The sequence below is a fragment of the Bos indicus x Bos taurus genome, chromosome 21 (assembly GCF_003369695.1).
Source record: "Bos indicus x Bos taurus breed Angus x Brahman F1 hybrid chromosome 21, Bos_hybrid_MaternalHap_v2.0, whole genome shotgun sequence".
NCBI classification, from domain to species: domain Eukaryota; kingdom Metazoa; phylum Chordata; class Mammalia; order Artiodactyla; family Bovidae; genus Bos; species Bos indicus x Bos taurus.
In genome coordinates, this window is record NC_040096.1 from 28,117,212 (window position 1) to 28,138,443 (window position 21,232).

The following is a 21,232-nucleotide window of genomic DNA, read 5'->3' on the forward strand; positions in this document are numbered from 1 at the left end:
CCGGGCAAGAATATTGGAATGGGTTGCCATGCCCTCCTCTAGGGGATCTTCCCGACCCAGGGATCGAACCCACATCTCTGGCACCTCCTGCATTGGCAGGAGGTTCTTTACCTCTAGCGCCACCCAGAAAACCCCCTATTAACATTAGGTTCCTCTTAGACTTCAGAACCCTCACCTTGTTCTGAAGTGCATCGTAGAATCAGCCTTATTGCAGGAGCTGCTGCTCTGGTGTGAAGAGACAGTCGTCCCTTTGTCATCCGTGGTTTCCCAGTGTGTGTGTCTGCTGGGTGAGCCTAGATATGGGTCCTCAGGCCAGTGGGCACTCACTGTGACCAGTTTTGGAGCTTTGATCTCAAGCCCATGGAGCTGGTTTGTTGGAGTGAGAGTGAAGCTTACAGCTTTCCTCCAGGCATCCCAGACACACATGCAGGCTCTTCTCCTGAGGTTTAAAGAGAGCAAACGTTGCAGAGTAAGTGTGGAGACCTGCCCTGAGTCCAATGTCGGCCTGAGGTTGGGTCAGTGAAGTGGCGCCTTTGTCTTGGGTGTCAACCTGCTCAGTGACCCCCCCCACTCAGTCCACAGACCCCGGGTATCTGGGGTGGAGACACCGGCAGAAGCTGGAACCCCTCTAGGAGTGGTCTGTCCAGGATGCAGGCCACATCTTCCTGTGGCTGTTGACATGTCAGTTAATTAGGATTGCATATAGATTTTAAAATTCAGTTCTTCTGTCACACTAGCCAACATGTTCAAGTTCTCAAAAGCCAAGTGAGGCCACCGGTTCCCACATTAAACAGCTCAGAGATGGCATATTCAAGATCTTGCTATTGATAGCTTTGGTCTTGAGGCAGCCGGTGGAACAGAGACCACGTCACCCAGCCTGGACTGGGGCGTGTGGAGCAGGAGGAGCCAGACCAGCTTGTGAGGGGCTGCAGGCCTGCAGGAGCCCCAGGGCACACAACTGGAGCCTGGTGGGCATTCCCATCACTGAAACCTCGTGGGCTGTCTGGAGTCCCAGGGCTCAGGGCTGATCAGGAGATGTTTGGGAAAGGGCGCCCTGGGATTGTAGCACACCACTATCCCCTTGGAGGCCTGAGTATCTGAGGTACAGCTGCCTGGCCCAGCGTTGTCCTCCTGGGGTGTGCAGGGTTTCCTGGCTGGGGTGCAGTTACTTGCTCTGTGTGCTGTGGGGTGATGGGGGCAGGACTCCCATGCCCTCCCCGCAAAGGCCCCTGGCCCTGCTGCCTTGCCCCTGCGTGCTCTCAGAAGTTGACAGCTGTCCCCACTCAGTTCCAGGGCCCTGTGAGCCAGAAGACCTCATCGACGGGATCATCTTTGCAGCCAACTACCTGGGTTCCACGCAGCTGCTTTCGGAGCGGAACCCATCCAAAAACATCAGAATGATGCAGGCACAGGAGGCTGTCAGCCGGGTCAAGGTATGGGAGGCCCAGAACAGCTGGGTTCCCTACAGGGAGCACTGGAGGGGGTGGGAAACATGGCTTTCTATCCAGCTGTGACCCGCCCGCCAGCCCTGGATGCAAGAGCGGGAGCATCTGAGGTGCCTGGCAGGGCCGAGGGAGATGGGGGCTGGGGGCGCAGAGGCTCCTTAACGAGGACCTGCCACTGGGCCCCCTGGACATGCAATTTGTAAAATGTGATTGTGCCAAAGTGTTCAAGTCACGTGTGTGTGGAGCCTCTAGTTCCTTTTTGACAGTCTGTGTATCTATAGTGCCAGAGTCCTTGCAGAAAGGTGAACAAACAAACAAAATCATATGTTTTATTTAAATTTATGACCTCAAGAAAAGCTCTGATGTACCTGCAGCTCCGGGTGGCTGTTTGAAGTGTGAAGTGTGGGTGTGGGTTTGAAGTGTGGGTGTGGCCAGGCTCCGAGGCAGGAGGGCAGAACCTCGTCAACAAAGATAATAGGGTCAGGAGAGAGGAGGGGTGCTCTGAGGACGTGCCCCTCTGAGCAGTCGGGGGATCTGTGGATGTCTGTACCCCTGCAGCCCAACCCCCTATCCTGGTCATGCTCTTCAGCTGAGGGAAAGGGGCTCCAGACATGAGCCCCCTGTGCTGGTCAGGAGGGGACAGAGCAACCCAGCTCACTTTGTGCCCACCTGTTTTTCTTTCTCTTTCATGCTGCTCAGAGGATGCAAAAGGCTGCCAAAATCAAGAAGAAAGCGGTGTGTAGGATGTGGGGTTTGCGGGTGTGTCTATGGCTTGTCCTGTGCGCTGGGAGGGGGCAGGGAGGGCCCTAGGAGCAGAAATGATGTGTCAAACCCATTTTCTGTTCTCTTGGTAGGTCAGTGCTAGACTTTTGAGTGAAAAACCACCCACTCACAGAAGCGTTTAATTGTTGTCCTTTTTCATTTCCTTTTTTGAGTCTCCGTGAGCTAGAGCATGGTCACTGCCATGTGTGATGTGGCTGGTTTGTGTAGACATTGTAAAATGTGGCTCTGATGTGACCGTGTGATGCGTTCAGTGCCTAGGCCCCCTGTACAGAGTTAATTAAATCGCCCTGATATTTAAAGACTCATTAAGTTTAATTTACTGAATCGGGATGAAGAGAAGTGCTGTCTGCCCAGGGGACCCTTTCTCTATGGAGAAAATTTCTGGAGCGTGGGCAGGCTTTTAAAAATCTCAGGTCGACCTTCAGTTCTTTGTTCAGCAGTCTGGTTGGTTAGTAAATGCTGGGTGTTTTCTAACCATCCTCCCACTTCAGGAAGTGTCCCATGCTCAGTGTCCAAGGGGCTGGCTGGGCACTGGCTCTGCTTGGGCATCAGGAGAGTCAGTCCCCTGTACCTACCTGGACACCACATTCTGGTGACATGGCCAAGGACCCTGCCAGGGGCTCCCTCCTGCTGCAGTGAGACATTGTCCCTCCGGCCCCATGATGCCTGCTGTCTGCCCAATGGCCCCTCTTTGGGTTCCTTCAGCTGCAGGAAAGGCAGGACCTCACACACACCCCTCTGCTCCAGCTGCCTTTGTGCTGGGTGCCCCCCAGGCACAGCAGAGAAGGCCTGGCCTTGAAGACCTGCAGGGGGATGTGCTTTCCCTGAGAAGATGCACGCCCATCCCGGGCAGCTGGAGTAGGATGGTCAGTGTGGACCCCAGCCTTCTCTTTGGGTCCAGAGAACCCAGAGGGGTTGGGCATAGGCACAGCAAATCTCAGCGGCCAGCCAAGGCCAGCGATGACCTCTACGAAGGATTGTTCTTTCTCTTGGCCAGGAAGATGCTCAGTGTCATTGCCAAGGGCCCCTTCACTGGTCTGCCTGCAGCTGGCCAGGCCAACAACAATGGGAAGGTCCCCGTGAGGAAGCAGGGTCCCCAGCAGAGAGTCCCCACCCCAGGGGCTTGCCAGTGTAATCGCCATGCACAGGAGTAATTAAGAATCCCTTGTGACTGGCTGTCTTGGTTCGGGCCAGCCCCTGAGCATGCACTCAACTTCCAGAACATTCCTTTACACATCACTAGCGGCCATACAGTGGACATACCCAGGAGAGGACGGGCATTTGTGGGGTGGCTTCTCCAGTGTCCTGTGAGGGCAGCGCCCGTTCTAGTAGAGATCTTGCCCCCTTAGGGTTTTTGGAAGATGGCGGGGGAAAGGCGGGGGAGTTGACACAGTCATTGACACGACTGTGCCTTTAAACCAGAAGAAAATACAGATATGCATTTCCACCAGTGTGAAAAATCCGTCCCCCCGCCTTTCCTGGTGATACTTGTAATCCCGAATCCAAGAGATGTAGCTCTACTACCAGACTTGGTGTTTTTGCTGTGTTCCAGAGGTTGGGCAGGCAGGCTCGCTTCTCCTGGAGTGGGGGGCTGCGCTCTGGATGCTGCGGCACAAGCCCCCCTGGCATCTGGCCCCCTCCTGTTCAGCCTCCTGGAAGCAGTCCCCCTGCCGTCCTGTGCAAACCGCCCCAAGAGCTCACTTAGCAGAGATGGGCTCGGAAGCCCGTGTTTAGACTCCCATGGCTGCTTCTGCCGACGAGCTTCTCCCTCTAGGGGCGCTCGGGGTCCTGCATGAGATTGTCAGGCCTTTGTCTGAGTTAGTTTTTTTTCTAAGGTTTGTAACAGTCTCCACCATCCTTTCTTAGAATTCTGAGGGAGATGCCCAGACGCTGACGGAAGTGGATCTCTTCATCTCCACCCAGAGGATCAAGGTGTTAAATGCGGACACACAGGTGAGCCTGGGGAGACGGGGGGCTTTAAAATCGTGCTCAGGAACTCCCAGGAGAGCCAGGTCGAGCTGCAGACCCCCTCTGCGGGGCTGAGACCATGTCCTTGGGACAATCCCCTGGCCCCTGCCATGGAATATAGAGTGAGCTCTGCGGGGTGGGCAGCAGCCTCGGGCTGGGCGGGTGAGGCTGGTGATCAGGTGTAGCAGCAGCGGGCATGAAATAGAGACATGATGAAGGGGAGCCGGGGGTAGGGGAGCAGGAGTCCTGTGCTCACCCTCAGGGTTCCCAACGGCCCTCTCCAGGCCTCTGTGCACCAGGCTGGGAGATGGAGCTGGAGGGCGGAGACCCGGGCCACCCTTGGTCCCCAGGGTGGCGGTGCTCCAGTGGAGAGGGTCCTGAGATCTCCTGCCTGTGAACCATGTGCCCAGCTTGTGTCTGACTCAATTCTGCTAGTCTTCCTGTGCCTGGGTCTTTGCATGAGCCTGCTATTGTGGGAACAGGAAAGCCAGATGGAGGGGGCTGGGAGCTGGGGGAGCTGGGCCACGGGTGGATGAGCTTTGCAGAGCCTAAGGGAGGAAGGGAGGGAGAGTGGCAGCTGTGGACAGACGTGGAGGGCCCGGCTCACTCTGGGGATGAGCGGGAGAGGCTGGCCAGATGCCGGGGTGACGGCCCCCTGCTTCTTGCCCTTGGCAAGTGGTCTGGGTGGTGACACCAGGTGTGTGAGCAGCCAGTTCCCCAGCTCCCTGTGGCCAGTGGTGTCAGATCCAGGGACGACCTTGTCGGACTTGGTTACAATGTCGGAAACGCAAACTAGTGATTTTCTCACTCTGTTCTGAATTTTGCTATCTAATGTGCTCTGTGTATAAGAGCTTCCTTTCCCCCCACCTTTTCTTTTCTTCCTTCTCACTGTGGACTTCTGAACTTTTCTTAAACTTGTGTTATAACCGTCCTCCCCCATGGGCTTCCCTGCTGCCTCTGATGATAAAGAATCTGCCTGCAGTGTGGGAGACCCACCTTCTATCCCTGGGTTGGGAAGATCCCATGGAGAAGGAAATGGCAACTCTCTCCCGTATTCTTGTCTGGATAATCCCATGGACAGAGGAGCCTGGCGGGCTATAGTCCATGGGGTTGGCAAAGTGTTGGACATGACTCAGTGTCTAACACTTTCACCTCACATAACCCTACCGTTGTTGTTCTCTTGGGTGCTTGCCTGCGCCATCCTGGAGCCCTGCCCTCGGTCTCAGATGGCATTCCTGAGACACTGAGATGTTCTTAGGCCTCCTTGCGCTCCCACTTCAGGCCTAGAACCAGCTGCTCTCCAAGGAACCTTGGTTCATGTCCCTGGGGAGTGACATACAGAAGTGAGACCTGGGTGCTGGCTGTGCCTGTCGATGCTGAGGGGCTATTGATCCTGGGCCCTGGAAATGAACTGAGCTGGACAGTACTGTTTTTAAAAGCCAGGAGTTTATACATGTGCCTCGTATTGGAGACCAGCTCCATAGGGTCCTGCTCACTGGCTCCCGATTCCGCACACAGCCTCAGTCCACAGTGTGGATCACAGCTCCCGACACCCTCAGTGTGCTGCCTCCCTTGCTGTCTCCTAGTGTGGACCATGTCCTTGCTGGGAAGCTAAGAGGGGCATAGGATGGCTCTTACACAGTGGATGAGCTGGTTTAACTTCTCAAGGCCCAGTGGGTGGGACAACCTGATGGATGTCTGGGGACAGAAATGGCAGCAGCATGTATGTCTTGGAGCAGGAGCGACACCGTGATGTGGCTCCTACCATGGCCTTCCCTTGCCGATCGATCGTAGAGGCCCTTCCTCCTCATGGGTCTGTCCCCGGGTAGCCAGAACTGGGCCTTGTCCCTCTGACCTTTGAGTCCAAGTTCCCCCATGGGGCCTTCCACCTGGTGGGAACTCAATTTGAAAGCATCAATTCTTTGGCATTCAGTCTTCTTTAGTGTCCAACTCTCACATCTGTACGTGACTACTGGAAAAATCATACCTTTGACTAGATGGACCTCTATCAACAAAGTGATCTCTGGTTTTTAATACACTGTCTAGGTTTGTCATGGGCTTCCCAGGTGGCCCTAGTAGTAAAGAATCTGCCTGCCAATGCAGAAGACATAAGAGACTCGGGTTCGATTTCTGGGTCAGAAAGATCCCTTGAAGGAGGACATGGTAACCCACTCCAGTGTTCTTGCCTGGAGAAACCCACGGACCGAGGGGCCTGGCAGGCTACAGTCCATGGGGTCGCAAAGAGTCAGACAACTGTAGAGACTTAGCAGCAGCTAGATTTGTCATAGCTTTCCTTCCAAGGAGCAAGTGTCTTATCGTGGTGCTGGAGAAGACTCTTGAGAGTCTGTTGGACTGCAAGGAGATCAAACCAGTCAATACTAAAGGTAATCAACCCTGAATATTCATTGGAAGGACTGAAGCTGAAGCTCCAATCCTTTGGCCACCTGGTGTGAAGAGCCGACTCATTGGAAAAGCCCCTGATGCTGAGAAAGATTGAGGGCAGGAGGAGAAGGGGACAACAGAGGATGAGATGTTTAGATAGCATCACTGACTCGATGGACATGAGTTTGAGCAAACTCTGGGAGATGGTGAAGGACAGAGGAGCCTGGCATGCTGCAGTCCGTGGGGTTGCAAAGAGTCAGACATGACTTAGCAACTAAACAACAACAGGGAGCTACCTGAGTGGGTCAGGTGTAGGACACTTCACCGCTTTGGACTTTGTTTCCTGATGTTTTGTGGGCAAATGGTCTGGGCTAGCTCCTCCTTCTGGCCCCATCCCTCATCCACCCACCTGTCAGGGTCCTCAAGACCACCACAGGGTCCATAAGATGATAAGAGGCCTCCCAGGATTCAGCATATGGTTGCACTCAAGCCTGAGATTCACTGAGCACCAGGGCACACAGCAGAGTCACCAAAGAAGAGGATGCCTGGGGCTGAGCCTGGGGAAACCCTGAGTCCTTCTCAGTGGGGTCACTCAGGATGAGCTGAACTTTCTGGCCACAAGCTCTGACCACACGAGTCAAGTGTGGGTTGTCAGGAAGCTAGAGAGCGTCAGCTCCTAGGGTCCTCTGTGGGGGCTGGTCACATGGCCATCTGTCCTGCCTGCCACCCACCAAAGTCTCAGACTCCGGATAGCAGTGGGGTTCAGGCTGGAGCTCACTGGACCAGATGCCTCAGGCGTGGTGAGCCTCTCTTACCATGTTGGGTGGGGTACCCTCCTGAAGTCCAGGTTTCCAGATGAGCCGAGGGCCGCCTGTGGGCCGGCCTTTCTGCAGATGGTGTCAGTTCTGCTGCATCAGCCCATCTTTGCACCGCCTCCTCTCCCTGATGCTCCTGTGGGGGACTGCAGCCCCTGGGACTGGGAACGGAGCCCATCCCTGAGAACTTGAGGGCTGGACACGTTTCCAAGCATCTAGGAGCCCCATTGACTCTCAGAGGAGAGCTTGGTGCAGGGCCCTATGGAGGACAGACGGGGAGGCTCAGAACTCCCTTTCAGCCCTCCTCTCTTCCCTCCTGCTGGGTCTTTGGTGTCTGATCGGGGCTCTGGGATGGGGCGTCAGCTCCCGAGAGTGGACTGGCCAGAAGTCGCCATTTCCTTTGCCTGCTCGCTCAAGGTCAGGCCTTAATCCACGTGGGCTCTCCATCCTGGTGGCCACAGCATCGTGGCCATGCTCTGGGCAGCCACTGCCCAGACCCCTGTTGGCCAGGCCTACCTCCTGAGTAAGGGGCAGGCCCATGCGGTGGTTTTGAGTGTCTGTCTTTGTTGGATGTTTGTCCCATTGTGCTCTTCCCGAGGCCCCATTTTCTCCATGTCAGTCCTCGAGTTCTCTTCTAGTGTTCTGGCCACATCACAGCCACCATGGGCCTCCTCCTCCCGTCGGCGTCTTCTCCTCCCGTGGGGAAGGGCTCTGTCCAAAGGGCATGGGGCTTTGCCACTTCTGTCCTCCAGCTCAGCTCACCCCATACTGTTCTCTGCCCACACACTCTGCAGAGGGCTGACTGGGACACCTGTGGTCACACTCCTGTCCCAGGGACCGGGCAGGACCCTCTGGTGGCTGTTGACATGCACTCGGAGTTGTAGCGGGGGAGCACATTTCTGACACCTGGGGGTTGATTCAGATGTTTCTGAAAGTGGCCAGAAATCGAGATATGCAGAGAACCACACCCACCTGTCCCCTTGCAGCATCCCTTCCTGGAAGGGGGCTCCTATAGTTTTAACCTACCCCCTAGAGCCTTGACCAGAAATCATAGTGGCGCTAGGGAGGCAGGAATGCAAAGTGGCTTCTATGAGGAAGTCAGAGGCCATGGAGGCTACAGAAGGACCCTGTTTTCTTTTATGGAAAGAAGACAAAGGCATAAAAGACCAGCTGGTTAGATTCTCAGGGCTTCTGTGTGCAGTCTTGCTGGGACGTGGAGATTCCTGTCAGGCGGCAAAGGCCATCAAGAGCGATGGACCCTCCAGGGCCCTGAGGAGAGTTGAAGGGCTGCAGAGACCTGTCCAGCAGCATCAGGCGGGCTGCCTCAGGGTCCCCACCTGGCCTGGGCTGCTCAGCTCCATGGGAGGGACTGTCCCTGGACAACACTGGCTCTGAAGCCTTCCTCCTCAGCTCAGCAGGAAGTCTAGGCCGGGCACCTGCCTCTCAAGGAAGGGACCCTTCAACAGACAGACAGAGACAGCCTCTGGTTGGGTGGGGACAGGCCTCAGCTGCTGCTCTTCCCCTGAACAGGACCCCCACCCACATCTTGCGCCCATGAGCATCATTTTGGAAGCTGTGAGGCTAAGGTGAAGGCAGATCACCTTGACTGTAAAGAATCACCACCCTAAAGTGCTCTGTCCATGGGGTCAGTGGTTCTCCACTAAGGAGACTCTCTCCCTTAGGGCCTAGTGGCTACAGCTGGAAATCTGGGTGGTTATCACAGCTTGGGATGAGGAGATGCCACTGGTGTCTGGTGGGGGGGGCAGGGATGTTTCTGGTTGTCCTACAGTGCCCAGGACACCCCACAATACAGGACGGTCCAGCCCCAAATGTCAGGAATGCCACTGGTGTCTAGTGGGGTGGTCAGGGATGTTGCTGAACACCCGACAAGGCTCAGGATACCCGAAAATATAGGATGGTCCAGCCCCAAATGTCAGAAGTGTTGAGGCTGAGAACCCCTAACTCAGGTGTTTCTAGGGCTTGATCCCTGTAACCTGGGCCCTCCTTCCTTCTCTTGGCAGGAGACCATGATGGAACCCCTGATCTCAGGTGTTTCTAGGGCTCGTTCCCCATAATGCAAGCCCTCTCTCCTTCTCTCGGCAGGAGACCATGATGGACCATGCCCTGCGCACCATCTCCTACATCGCGGACATCGGAAACATCGTGGTGCTGATGGCCAGACGCCGTATGCCGCGCTCCGCCTCCCAGGACTGTATCGAGACCACCCCTGGGGCCCAGGAGGGGAAGAAGCAGTATAAGATGATCTGCCACGTGTTTGAGTCTGAGGACGTGAGTAAACGTGAGGTGTGATGTTCCCTCCCAGCGGCTTGGGCCCTAAAGGCTCCGAAGTGTCCCAGGAAACCTTGTATCTGGTGGGGATCCTGTGCACCATCACGACACTCCCAGCAAAAGCAGTGATTTTTGTAACACTCTTGGAATTTGCAGAGACCATGGACACAGCTCTGTTTTGCTTCATGAAATGAGTTTTTGAGGAGTTTGTAAGCAGAACCCTAGTTAAATAGGCTGAGGAGCTTTCTGACTAGGTCCTTTAGCAAAATCTTGTTCTTCCCAAATACAGTAGCCCCAACTCACTTTTCTGTTGAGGATCACACCCCTGCACGGAGAGGGTTACTAACGGGAAGGCATCTCTGCTCTTGCTCACGGCTGTTTCAGGCCATAAGAAGCTGGAAAATCCAGTGGGACCCTTGCACAACATGGGCTTGAACATGAGGTCTCACTTACCCGTAGACCTGTGTAGCTGTAGATGCTGCAGCGCTGCACGGGCCATTTTGCTTGAATCCTCAGATCCCAAACTATGGACACAGGGAAATTGTGGGTATAGAGGGCTGATTATAAATTGTTGTTCAGTTGCTCAGTCATGTCTGACTCTTTGTGACCCCGTGGATTGCAGCACACCAGGCTTCCCTGTCCTCCACTATCTTGTGGAGTTTGCTCAAATTCATGTTTACTGAGTCGGTGATGCCATCCAGCCATTGCATTCTCTGTCATCCCCTTCTCCTCCTGCCTTCAATCTTTACCAGCATCAGGGTCTTTCCCAATGAGTCGGCTCTTTACCTCAGGTGGCCAAAGTATTGGAGCTTCAGCTTCAGTCCTTCCAATGAATATTAAGGGTTGATTTCCTGTAGGATTGACTGGTTGGGTACAGAGAGCTGACTAGAAGTTAGACATGGATTTTTTTAGACTGTTCAGAGGGTCAGTGCCTGTAACCCTTGTTTTGTTCAGGGGTCAGCTCTAATTCTGATGTTTAAAATACTACAGACTCACTACAGACCATGACCCTGCTGACTCCTGTGTTGGGTGGGATGAGAGCATCTTTCTGAGCCTAGAAGAGGGAGAAAGGGACGGAGGAAGGGAGCAGTAGGGCAGGAGGTGAGAGTGGTCTCTGGGGCGCCCCGAGCAGATCTGACTCAGGACCACCCTGGAGGCAGTGCTGAGCTGTTCTTGTGGCTGTTGGCAGGGTACGATTTTAATAAATTCTCTCCCCTCCGTGGACACTTGGAAGGGGCATTCTCAGTCACCAAGGTACTTGAGGGTGTCTAGGACCTGGAGCAGTGGAGTAGGGTCCTGGTGTTTTCAGATTTGAGCAGGGTGGGTCGGGGCAGTGACGTTTTTGCTAAGAAGTTGAAGTCAAGTGCGAGTGCTTTGAAGCAATGATGTTGATAGGAGAGGAAGTTTACATACAGATGCACTAGTGCACACTCATGTTCCTTTCACCTTACACAGATGTCTGTGGACTCCTGCATGGACATGTTTGTGTAGCTCATGGCTTGAGGCATCTCAGAGACTCAGCATGAGGGGTTGTGATGGGTCCTGGAGAAAGGCCATGGTTGATGGGGGTGAGGCAGGACACAGGTGAGTCGGGTGAACAGCCTGCCTGTGCCGGGAGCAGGAAGTGTCCGAGCTGCCTGCCATGTCCTAGTGCTGCTGTGGTCTTGGTTTCTCACTGAGTGAGGAGGCTGAGAGCAAGGGCAAAAGTGTGTGGGGCTCCAAGTGGCTCTTGAACGTGTGTGGGAAAGATGGACTGGGAGGGGCATGAGAGGATAGAGCAGCCCCCTGGAGAATCGGGCCCTGATGATGGCCCCACCAGGTGGGCTGCCAGGGTGAGTGAAGTATCCAAGGGTCCCGTGCAAGCAGAAGGGGGAAATGGAACATGGCTGCTAGGACTCTGGCAGCCCCCTCAGAGCCTCTGTTTCCCCTCTGTTAAGTGGAAGCCAGCACAGATGAGCCGCAGAGGTGAGAGTGCTGGGGGCAGGGCAGCCTCCCTCCACCTTCACCACCTGCAGGAGGCCCCTTTGAGTGTCAGCCTCCATTGCCCCCCAGGGAGGCCCATGACACCTGCCCACCTTCTGGGCTCATGGCCCTGGCTGTGACCTGGGGAACGGGACAAGGGAGGGCCCTTGGGACTCAGGGGGAGGGCTGCCAGGACGAGGGCAGACAGGGGATGGGAGACTGCAGCCAGCAGCTGGTGGGAAGATGCTGAGGTTCCCGGAGTGAGCCGCATGGAGCCCGGGCGTGTACCACCTCATTTCCCAGAAGCTCCCCAGGTGGTGGGGTGCCGTCCAGGTAAAGCTCAAAGGGCAGGCTCAGGGCAGTGAGAGAGGAGAGCACTAAGTGATGCTCAACCCCTTCCTAGTCAGGGGACCCCAGTCAGAGGCCTGGGGGTGGTCAGTGTCAGCAAACCTGAGACCTCAGCGGATCAGGGCATGTCTGGGCCTCCCGGGCGCCCTCACCCTCCACCCACAGACCAGCCTCCTCCTGGAGGCCAGGATCCTCTGCTTGGCCTGAGGCTCTGCACGTGTCCGGGCCAGTGGCGCCACCTGATGGCCGCAGGGCTCCACACCTGCGACTGAGCACACTCTGTCCTCCCTCTGAGCAGAGCGGCCAAACTGCCAGGATGCTGCTCCAAGGGTGAGCAGGGCTGGGTCCTGTTGAGTGGACGTGGGCTTCCCTCCTGCAGACCGTTCGGGGCCCAATGTGGGAAGGCCATGCAGTCTAGCATCAGATGGCTCCAAGCTCTGGCTCTGTTACCTGGCCCAGCCCAGGTTTTCACAAAGGCTTATTTGTTTGCAGCCTGAGAATCGTGCAGCATATAGAGCAAGAATGGGACTTGGGCCAGACCCTCAGTTCCACGTGTTTTGGGTCATGTTGACCTGAGGTTTTTGCCGAGGGTCGCACTGCTCTCCCCTGGCTACCCAGCTCTTTGGGTCTTTACCCTCGCCTCTCAAAGCCCTTCATCTGCACACCAGCAGGTGGCGTGTTAGCCCGTGCAGTGCTGCTACTGAGCAGGGTTAAGGGTCCAACCCAGTCCATAGAAATGGTCCCATCAATGTAGAAAGAAGCGTGGGGACTTCCCTGGTGGTTCAGTGGTTAAGACTACACGCTTCCACTGCAAGGGGCATGGGTTCGATCCCTGAGCAGGGAATTAAGATCCCACATGCTGTGTGACATGGCCAAAATATATATATATATACACACACACATGTATATATATATGTATTTATGTATATATATATATTAGAAAAGGAGAAGTAGAAAGAAGCAAGTGCTCTGTGCCTTGCCCTGTGCCCTGTCCGCAAGGGCCCAGACTTCTCATTGGCCTCACTTTGGCACATCCACACCCCCATGAGAGTGACTGGCACACATCCTGCCCCCACTCCTGCCCCCGATGGACTGGGTCCTGCTGCTGTGGAGAAATAAATACTGGGTGGATGACTGACAGCCTCTGTGATGCTCCCCGACAGGACGCACCTCTAGGCTGCATTTGGAATAAGACGAGTGGAAAGAAAATACGACATAGTCACCAGGGAAAGCAACAGAATTATGGTCATTAGCAAATAATTCATAATCTCCTCAGACTTTATTGGACATAGGCTTTGTCTTAGGATGTCTGAGGTTTAGGGCAGCTCGGGTAGGGGCAGGCAGGGTGCCCGGCAGCAGAAGGGCTCCCCCCATGGAGACCTGGGCCACATTTCTCTGCAGCTCCTTGGAGCCCAGCCAGGGCCTCCCTCCCAACCCCATCCAGGCCTGTGTGCCTGCCTGTCTCCAGTGGCCGACCCTCTTCCATCCCCTCCCCTCTTCTGCAGGCACAGCTCATCGCCCAGTCCATCGGCCAGGCCTTCAGTGTGGCCTACCAGGAGTTCCTGCGGGCCAACGGCATCAACCCCGAGGACCTGAGCCAGAAGGAGTACAGTGACATCATTAACACCCAGGAGATGTACAACGACGACCTCATCCACTTCTCCAACTCGGAGAACTGCAAGGAGGTGAGTGACTGGGGACGGGAAGGGGCTCTTGGGCAGGGGGCCAGGGTGAGCCTTCCTGGTGTGCGGGCAGTGTCCCTCTGGCTCCCGCTTTTGCAACGAGTACTTGTGTGTGAAGAGTGTGGTGCTGTTAGAGCAGAGGAGCTGCCGACAGTCCGTCTTAATGACTCTGAACTTGTGCCCTTTACTGCTGCTCTTAGCCAGGGGCTCAGCCCCTGGTGTTGTTTCTGGAAGGCATGTGGGAGTGGGCTAGGAAGCCTCCTGTAGTGGGGCCTTGGCAGGCTCCCATGGGCTTGCTCAGGGCTCTCTAGAAAGTTCTCCTGAGACAGAGCGGGGAATCCCGGGGTGGCCTGTACCCTGCCTGCTTGTAAATGGGTGAACAATCCTGGCTTGCTGCTGAGTGAATGAGTGCTTGACAGGCAGCTCTCTGAGAGTGATCCGAGAGGCGGAGAGAAAATGAAGGACTTTTCTAGACGCATTTGGAGGCCTGGCAGGCTTTGCATCTGGATTCTGAGAATGTGCCTCTGGCCTCTGTGGGTCTGGGAAGGTGAGGGGAGCCTGGACACTGGAGCCAAGCTTGGGGCTGGGGGTGGTCTGTGCTCTGGGTTCACAGGATGGTGGGGTGGGCCCTGAGAGGGCTTGGGAGCTGGAGCTGGGAGAGGCCAGGGGGATGGTTGGTGGGCCAGGATTTGTGGCCTTGGTTCGGAGGGCCCGGGTGGGGCTGGTCCTTCTGTGGGTGCTGGGCAGAGGCCTACCCCAGCCCCGTCTTAGGCAGGCCCCTCTTACTCTGCTGACTCCCTTGCAGCTGCAGCTGGAGAAGCACAAGGGTGAAATCCTGGGCGTGGTGGTGGTGGAGTCGGGTTGGGGCTCCATCCTGCCCACCGTGATCCTGGCCAACATGATGAATGGAGGCCCGGCCGCCCGCTCGGGGAAGCTGAGCATCGGTGATCAGATCATGTCCATCAATGGCACCAGTCTGGTGGGGCTGCCACTCGCCACCTGCCAGGGCATCATCAAGGTGGGCACAGGGCCCCTTGCTTTATTCTTGATGCTTTGTAACCCCCACTGACCCTCAGGGAGGCTGAGCCCAGAGAGACCCACCCAGCGACTTTGAACCCAAAACTACACCACGTCCCTGACAAATCAAAGAGGGACCTGCCCCCAACCCTCACAGTGGGGATCTTGAGGGAGGTGCTGTCCGCTCTCACTTAGCTGGCTCCTGAACCATGGTGATCCCAGGAAAGGCCTGAGGACCTGTAGCTGTCAGGTGACCAGGCTGTCCTGGTTTGCCTGGGACTTTTCACTGACGGTCACACCTCCTGGCCACCTGAGGAGGTGGGTCCCCAGCCTGGATCTGAGCTGGGGTGTTGCTCTCCCCATCTGACCAGAGGACCTGCAGGTGTCTCATCAAATGATACACTGCAGTCTCGCAGCTGGAGGATGGACCCCCACCCCACTGTCACTCACAGATGAAGTTCTGTGACCTGGCTTCTGGACCTGAGGACCCAGTGGGTATCATGTAGCTAGACAGAGAGACATATAAGAGGCCTCTATCAGAGATGCTGAGGCTGGGCCGGCCAGGACCCTCCCTCTGCAGGCTGAAGCTCCTGGGCAAGTTTCTCACCTGGGCTGTGATGGAGGCTTGTGTGTATGCATGCGTATGCATGTGTGCACACACGTGCATGAGGGAGGAGCTCCCTGCAGCCATGTTCAGGCCAGGCCTCTCCCCCTCCCTCCACTGAGTCCCAGGACTGTGGCTGCAGCTTTCACTGTCCCCTGGGGCCTGAGGTGGCCCTTGGCTTGAACTGGCCTGTCTCAGTGCAGACACGAGCTTCCCACTGGCAGATTTCCTTGCCCTGACTCCAGCATGAGGGTCCTTCTCTGGAGGACACTTTGTTTTCTGGATGGGGCCCTCATTGTCTTTGCAAACAGGAGGTTCCCTGAATGCAGCCTGGTGAGGGCCCCTCTCGTGACCCCTGAAGGTGACCAGGTGCCAGTTTCTTGGCTGTGCACAGGGGTGCTCAGAGCCTGGCCTCTGGCCCTGGGGGCAGCTTATACTTGCCCAGGTCAAAGGGCACACCAGAGCACAGGGAGCCCCGACACACACTGCCGCCTGGGATGGCCGGCACCCCTGCATCGGGTAAGGGTGAGGCCTGCATCCACGCACAGGGGGACCTGGGTGCCCAGAGGGACCTGCCTCTGTCCCTCTGTGCCTAGGGCTCTGCCTTGCAGCCAGTTCACCCCTAGCCCAGGCCTCAGAGCTTGTCTTTCTAGCAGCATCTCAGACCCTCGTGTTCCTGCTCACAGGGTCTGAAGAACCAGACACAGGTGAAGCTCAACATCGTCAGCTGCCCACCAGTCACCACTGTCCTCATCAAGCGGCCAGACCTCAAATACCAGCTGGGTTTCAGCGTGCAGAACGGCATCGTGAGTCCACTTGGCCCTCGGCAGCCTCCGCTGTGCCCGTGGATGGCTGTTGCAGGGGGCAGGGGCAGCTGTCTGTGTGCCCCCCGACCCCCTGCCCCAGAACAGCTCCTATCTGATGGAGCAGGTTCCGGCCAGCAGCCAGGCCAGGCAGGGTGGGTGGGCCAGCATACAGATGGAATGGGTCCCTCCAGCCCCCTGGGGCACCCTATCCCGGTGGTGGTGTTCTCTGCAGACCCCTGCTTTGGAGTGGAGGAGAGCCCTCCTACCTCTGCGTTTGGGACGCAGCCAATGGCAGCGTCAGAGTCAGGTGTGCGAAAGACACCTGCTCATTCCTGTTTTTATTCATTCACTCCTTAATTCACTTGCCCATTCAGTGCTTCGCTTGCAGTTCTGGCACTGTGCCAGCCGTGACCCCAGGCACTAGAGGCAGGACAGGAGGGCCTCCAGGAGTAGATGACGCTAGGTTCAATGAATGTTGGTCTGGCTGAAACTCTGCCTGTTCCTCAGCCAGGCTCTTCCCTCCAGAGTCCCACCTTCTCTTTGAGCTGTACCAGTTCTGTTTCCTGGGTGGTTCCTTCTGCAGAGGTCCCAGTAGGCTGGGACCTCGCCACAGAGGATGGAAGAAAGGAGGCTGGTCATTTCCACATTGCTTAGGCCAGCCCAGGAGGAGGTTGTGGGGTGCATGGTGTCAGGTGAGGGGGATGTGTATGTCCCCTCCTCCCAGGAACACAACAGGAGAGCGTCCCAGAAACAGGACTGCCAAGGAGACAGTTTCCCCCGTCACTACCTGGTGCAGGAGTATGGGGAGGTACATTTGTTGGCCGGGGTAGCAGTGACTGTCTTCACTGGAAAGAGCAGAGTGGCTGCTGGAGAATCTTCCAGAACGGGCTTTACTTGTGTACCACTGCGATCCAGGAACAGAGGCCCCAGGATGGAGGGGCAGGTTCTCCCACAGCCATTTCCAAGCACATTCTAAATCATTAATCTCTCAGTTTGTGAGTCAGCAGAGCATTTGTAGGAGCATCTGTCCTGGGGGCTTCATCCTTCCGGTGGTTAATTCTCCCCACCTTTGGGGGCAGGAGGAGGCTGGCAGGCAGGGCGGGGACATAAACTGATGACACCCCAACCCCACCCCGTGTCACTTAGATCTGCAGCCTCATGCGTGGGGGCATCGCGGAGCGGGGCGGTGTCCGCGTCGGTCACCGCATCATCGAGATCAACGGGCAGAGCGTGGTGGCCACCGCGCACGAGAAGATTGTCCAGGCCCTGTCCAACTCGGTGGGAGAGGTGAGAGGTCACTGCCTGAAGCCAGAACTGGGCTCTCGGGACCCAAAGTCTCTAGGACCTAACATCAAATTCCCAAGGGCATGTAGGTGCACTGGGACCTCCGAGAGCCCCTCAGGGGCCAGTCAGCTGAGCTGGGCTGTATCTCCTGGGGGAGCCCAGGGGGAACCCCAGGCAGGCGGGGTTCAGCGTCCTCTCCTCGCTCTGGTTACCTGTGCGTTCAACAGGATGAGTGGGCACTGGGTGGAGGCTTGAAGGCTGGCCCTGCTGCACTGCCCACTCCCACTCTGCTGGCTTCAGGCCTGCCTGCCTTTTTCTGCTGCTCTCTGGCATAGGCATGAAGCTGGTCTGAGGATGGTCACCGGGTAGGGGGTTCAGGGGGGAATTTAGGAGGGAGCAGGGTTCCTCAAGGGAGATGTAGGTGTTGGGGGAGTGCCAGCCCAGTGTTGGCACAGAGGCCTCCCCAGTATGAGGGGGGTATAGGGCTGTGTGTAGCAGGCAGTCAGGGTGAACAGGTGAGGGTCTCCCTGGGAGAAGCCTGGGTGATCACAGTACAGAAGGAGCAGATGAGACAGAGCAGAGAGGTGGGTGGCACAGGGGACGGGTCTGAAGGCAGGTGCTGGGCGGGGAGTTTGGCCATGTGTGGAGGGAGGGCTCTGGAGCCGTGTGGGGGCATGGCTTCCTCTTCACAGCCTGGGGGTAAGTGGGTGGGTGGGGTGCTCTCTTCTGGAGGGGTCTTCAGATTGCATCGGTCAGGACACATTTCCTGGGGCCACGGGGACCTACTCAGGTTTTGTGAAAGTCCCAGGGCTGGGGGGAGGGGGCTTCCCTGGTAGCTGGTAAACAATCTAAACCATTAGACCAGGGTCTTCACCTGCAATGCAGGAGACCCTGGTTTGACTCCTGGGTCAGGAAGATCCCCTGGAGAAGGGATAGGCTACCCACTCCAGTATTCTTCAGGCTTCCTTGGTGGCTCAGACAGTAAAGAATCAGCCTGCAGTGCAGGAGACGTGGGTTCAATCTCTGGGTCAGAAAGATCCCCTGGAGGAGAGCATGGCAACACACTCCAGTATTCTTGCTTGGAGAATCCAATGGACAGAGGAGCCTGATGGGCTATAATCCATGAGGTCGTGAAGAGTCGAACATGACTGAGGAACTAGGCACACAAGGCTTGGGGTGGGGGGTAGTTACCCTTCCCAAGTAGGGGCGTATGCTGAATCTTAGGAAGGAGGGGCCAGGTAGGCATCGCTGGCCGCCTTTTACAAATGGCTTCGGAGAAAGTAGAATCCAATTTTCCTAAGTAGATTCTTGGGGGCGGCCATCAGCCTTATGCTTCTCAGGGAATCAGTAGTGTGGGAGAGTAGGGGGTGGGGAGCAGGTCGGGGAGCAGGTATGGGGGTGGGATAGGCAGCTGGAGAAACGCTTTCGCCTCTCCAGACCCAAGGTGATGGTTATCAGGGATGCTGGAACGTGGGCCGGGGCAGGAAGCCCTTCAGCCTGGGTGGACCTTGCGCTGGACTGGCTGGCTCTGGGAGTGACAGTGTCTGTCTGCATTTCCCATCATTGCTGAACATGCTTGGGAAACGAGCTGCTGATCAGCTAGAGCTGGTGTTCTTCTGGGCTTTGGCGGCGGGTTTCTGATTGAGGAAATACAGAGAATGGACCTTCTGATGGGAAAAACCCTCACAGGATGATAAGAGGGAACAGCTAATTGGATCACACAGATCCTAGTGCTGGGGATGCCGGTGGGAGTCTGTAGTCAGAAAACCTATCATCCAGGTTGGCCTGTCAGGGTCACTCAGATGAGGCCTGAGAGCTGTTTGCCCAACCTAGGGGTGGACTGCACCCCTGGCGCTTCTCCTGGAGGTCTGCCAGCCCGGCCCCTAGAGCCACAGCCACCCACAGGGGCCTGAGTACGGCCGGGTCCGGGCTGGCTTGGTGAGCAGGATGCTCAGAGGAAGCAGGAGCAGAGCCCGGGGCCTTGGCGGGAGTTGGGGTATGTGCCCCACATAGTGGGCCTCCCTGGGCAGCCGTCTGTGTGTTGTAGGTGGCCCAGCCTCCTTGGTGCCAGCGACTGAGGCCAGGTTCCTGCCCCCAGCACACGCGCTCTGTGTGTGTGATCCTCTGGTTCTTCTGCTGAGGCAAAACTCGCCCCTTGCAGTTTCTAAGAAGGTCTGGGCACCCTGGCCTGCCCTTCCCGTGGGCAAAGTCCAGCTTTTCACCCAGCCGGTGTCAGGTTGAGGTGAAGGGAAGACCAGCCCTTGACCTCATGGAAAACCCTCTAAAGACCCGGAGGGGAGCCCAGATCATCGTCTGTAGGGGCAGTAAACGCTTTCTGAGTCGCCATCGGGGGTGGTGACCTCGGGCGGGCCATTCTTCCTTTCCTTGGCCGCTGGCAATTTACACAGAACGTGCTTAGGATGCTTGGGCACTACTGGCCTTGCGGTGCTTGTTTTTGGGGGTGCATGGAGGGGAGGGAGAGGTGGAGGCAGGGAGGGCCAGGTCAGCCGCCCACCTCTCTCTCTCATCGGCAGATCCACATGAAGACCATGCCTGCCGCCATGTTCAGACTGCTCACAGGCCAGGAGACCCCGCTGTACATCTAGGCTGCCTGCCTGCACCCTGATGAGCGGGAGCCAGACCCAGGACCTGACCCCTGACCCCACAGCGCACCCGAGGACACCAGCTCTGCTGAAGGGCATGCCCTCACCACCCACTTTTATTTTTTGGACTAAAAGGGGTATGTCTGAATTCAAGGAGGATCCCAGGAAGCAGTCTCTGTAGAACAGTCCAGTGTTTTGCCGCATCCCGAGTTTTCTCACCGCAATGGGCGAGGGCTTGTCTGTACTTCCGTGTGGTGCAGAGCCAGTGTGCAGGGCAGACATGGGGACCTCTGGCCACAGCTGTGCAGGGAGCCCCGGGGGGGGGACAGTGGCAGTGCCCCCACCCTCTGCAGGGGCTCAGGCTCCTGCAGGGAGGGTGTCCAACGGCTGAGCATGGGCGGCCAGCTCTCAGGATGTGACCGGTCACTGAAGCCGGGTGATGGTGTTTCTGAGAAAGGAGATGTCCCCGAGTTACATAAAGGGTGATGTCCACAACCTCAAGACTCCACACTTAGACAATATCACCGTTTTGACTCTTATCCAACAAGCCGCTCTTCAGACAGTAGGCTTTTCTGACGATCTGTGACCACACCTGCTGTCCATGCTCACCTGTCCACTGGTCCCTGGATGCCCCTGGGCAGCCTCCCGCCTCTGTGGGCCAGCTGCCTCATCACAATCTCTGCATCCACGCGTCCACATGTGCGCTCTCGCCTCGGACACCAGACCCACGCCGGACACTTGTGGTCCCTGGGGCCCCACGTCTGGTCTCTTCGCTGTTAGCGGCAGCGTTCCTTGCGTGTAGATCAAGTGCAGCATAGTCTAGCCCCACCTGCAGAGCTCAGCGATCACCGAGGTTGTTCTGTCTGGAAGTCTCTCTCTTGGGCCCAGGCCTTGAAGAAAACACTGTGACTTAAGAAGCCTTACCATGCGGTAACTAAGCTCTAGGACCACTGGACGAGGGTGACCTGTGTGTTGCATGCCGCCGACCTTGGGAAGACTCGCTAATACCACTAATAAACCTGAGGTCACGATGGAAAGCTGTCCTGCAGCTGGTTTGTTGACAGGGATGCAGCCGCCTAGCTTCCCTTTGACTCCGTGCCTCTCTGTCCAGCTCTGGAAGGGGGTCTTCTCGCTGGGTGTGAGGACTTTGGGCATGAATTGGTCAACGGAGAGCAGGGATGGGGGGTCTTGGGCTTCTCCTGGCTTAGATTGGAATTGCCTCTGTAGAGGCATGTGCGTGGATA

The 21,232-nt window shown here is 56.7% G+C and overlaps 1 protein-coding gene across 7 annotated transcripts in view; it reads left to right on the forward strand.

Moving 5' to 3' along the window:
- The window catches only part of APBA2 (amyloid beta precursor protein binding family A member 2), a 138,700-nt gene extending 117,675 nt beyond the window's left edge, over nt 1–21,025 (forward strand). For 5 of the 7 annotated variants that reach the window (XM_027520847.1, XM_027520846.1, XM_027520848.1 and 2 more), the window contains 9 exons: nt 1,288–1,433; nt 2,145–2,180; nt 4,095–4,181; nt 9,497–9,682; nt 13,498–13,677; nt 14,480–14,692; nt 15,982–16,101; nt 17,248–17,388; nt 19,920–21,025. In XM_027520847.1, coding sequence (XP_027376648.1) covers nt 1,288–1,433; nt 2,145–2,180; nt 4,095–4,181; nt 9,497–9,682; nt 13,498–13,677; nt 14,480–14,692; nt 15,982–16,101; nt 17,248–17,388; nt 19,920–19,991 — 1,181 coding nt within the window. In that variant the 3' untranslated portion in view covers nt 19,992–21,025. The remainder of the gene's footprint in view (nt 1–1,287; nt 1,434–2,144; nt 2,181–4,094; nt 4,182–9,496; nt 9,683–13,497; nt 13,678–14,479; nt 14,693–15,981; nt 16,102–17,247; nt 17,389–19,919) is intronic. The other 2 variants (XM_027520844.1, XM_027520843.1) reach the window with 1 other exon arrangement.
- The last annotated feature ends 207 nt before the right edge of the window (nt 21,026–21,232 follow it).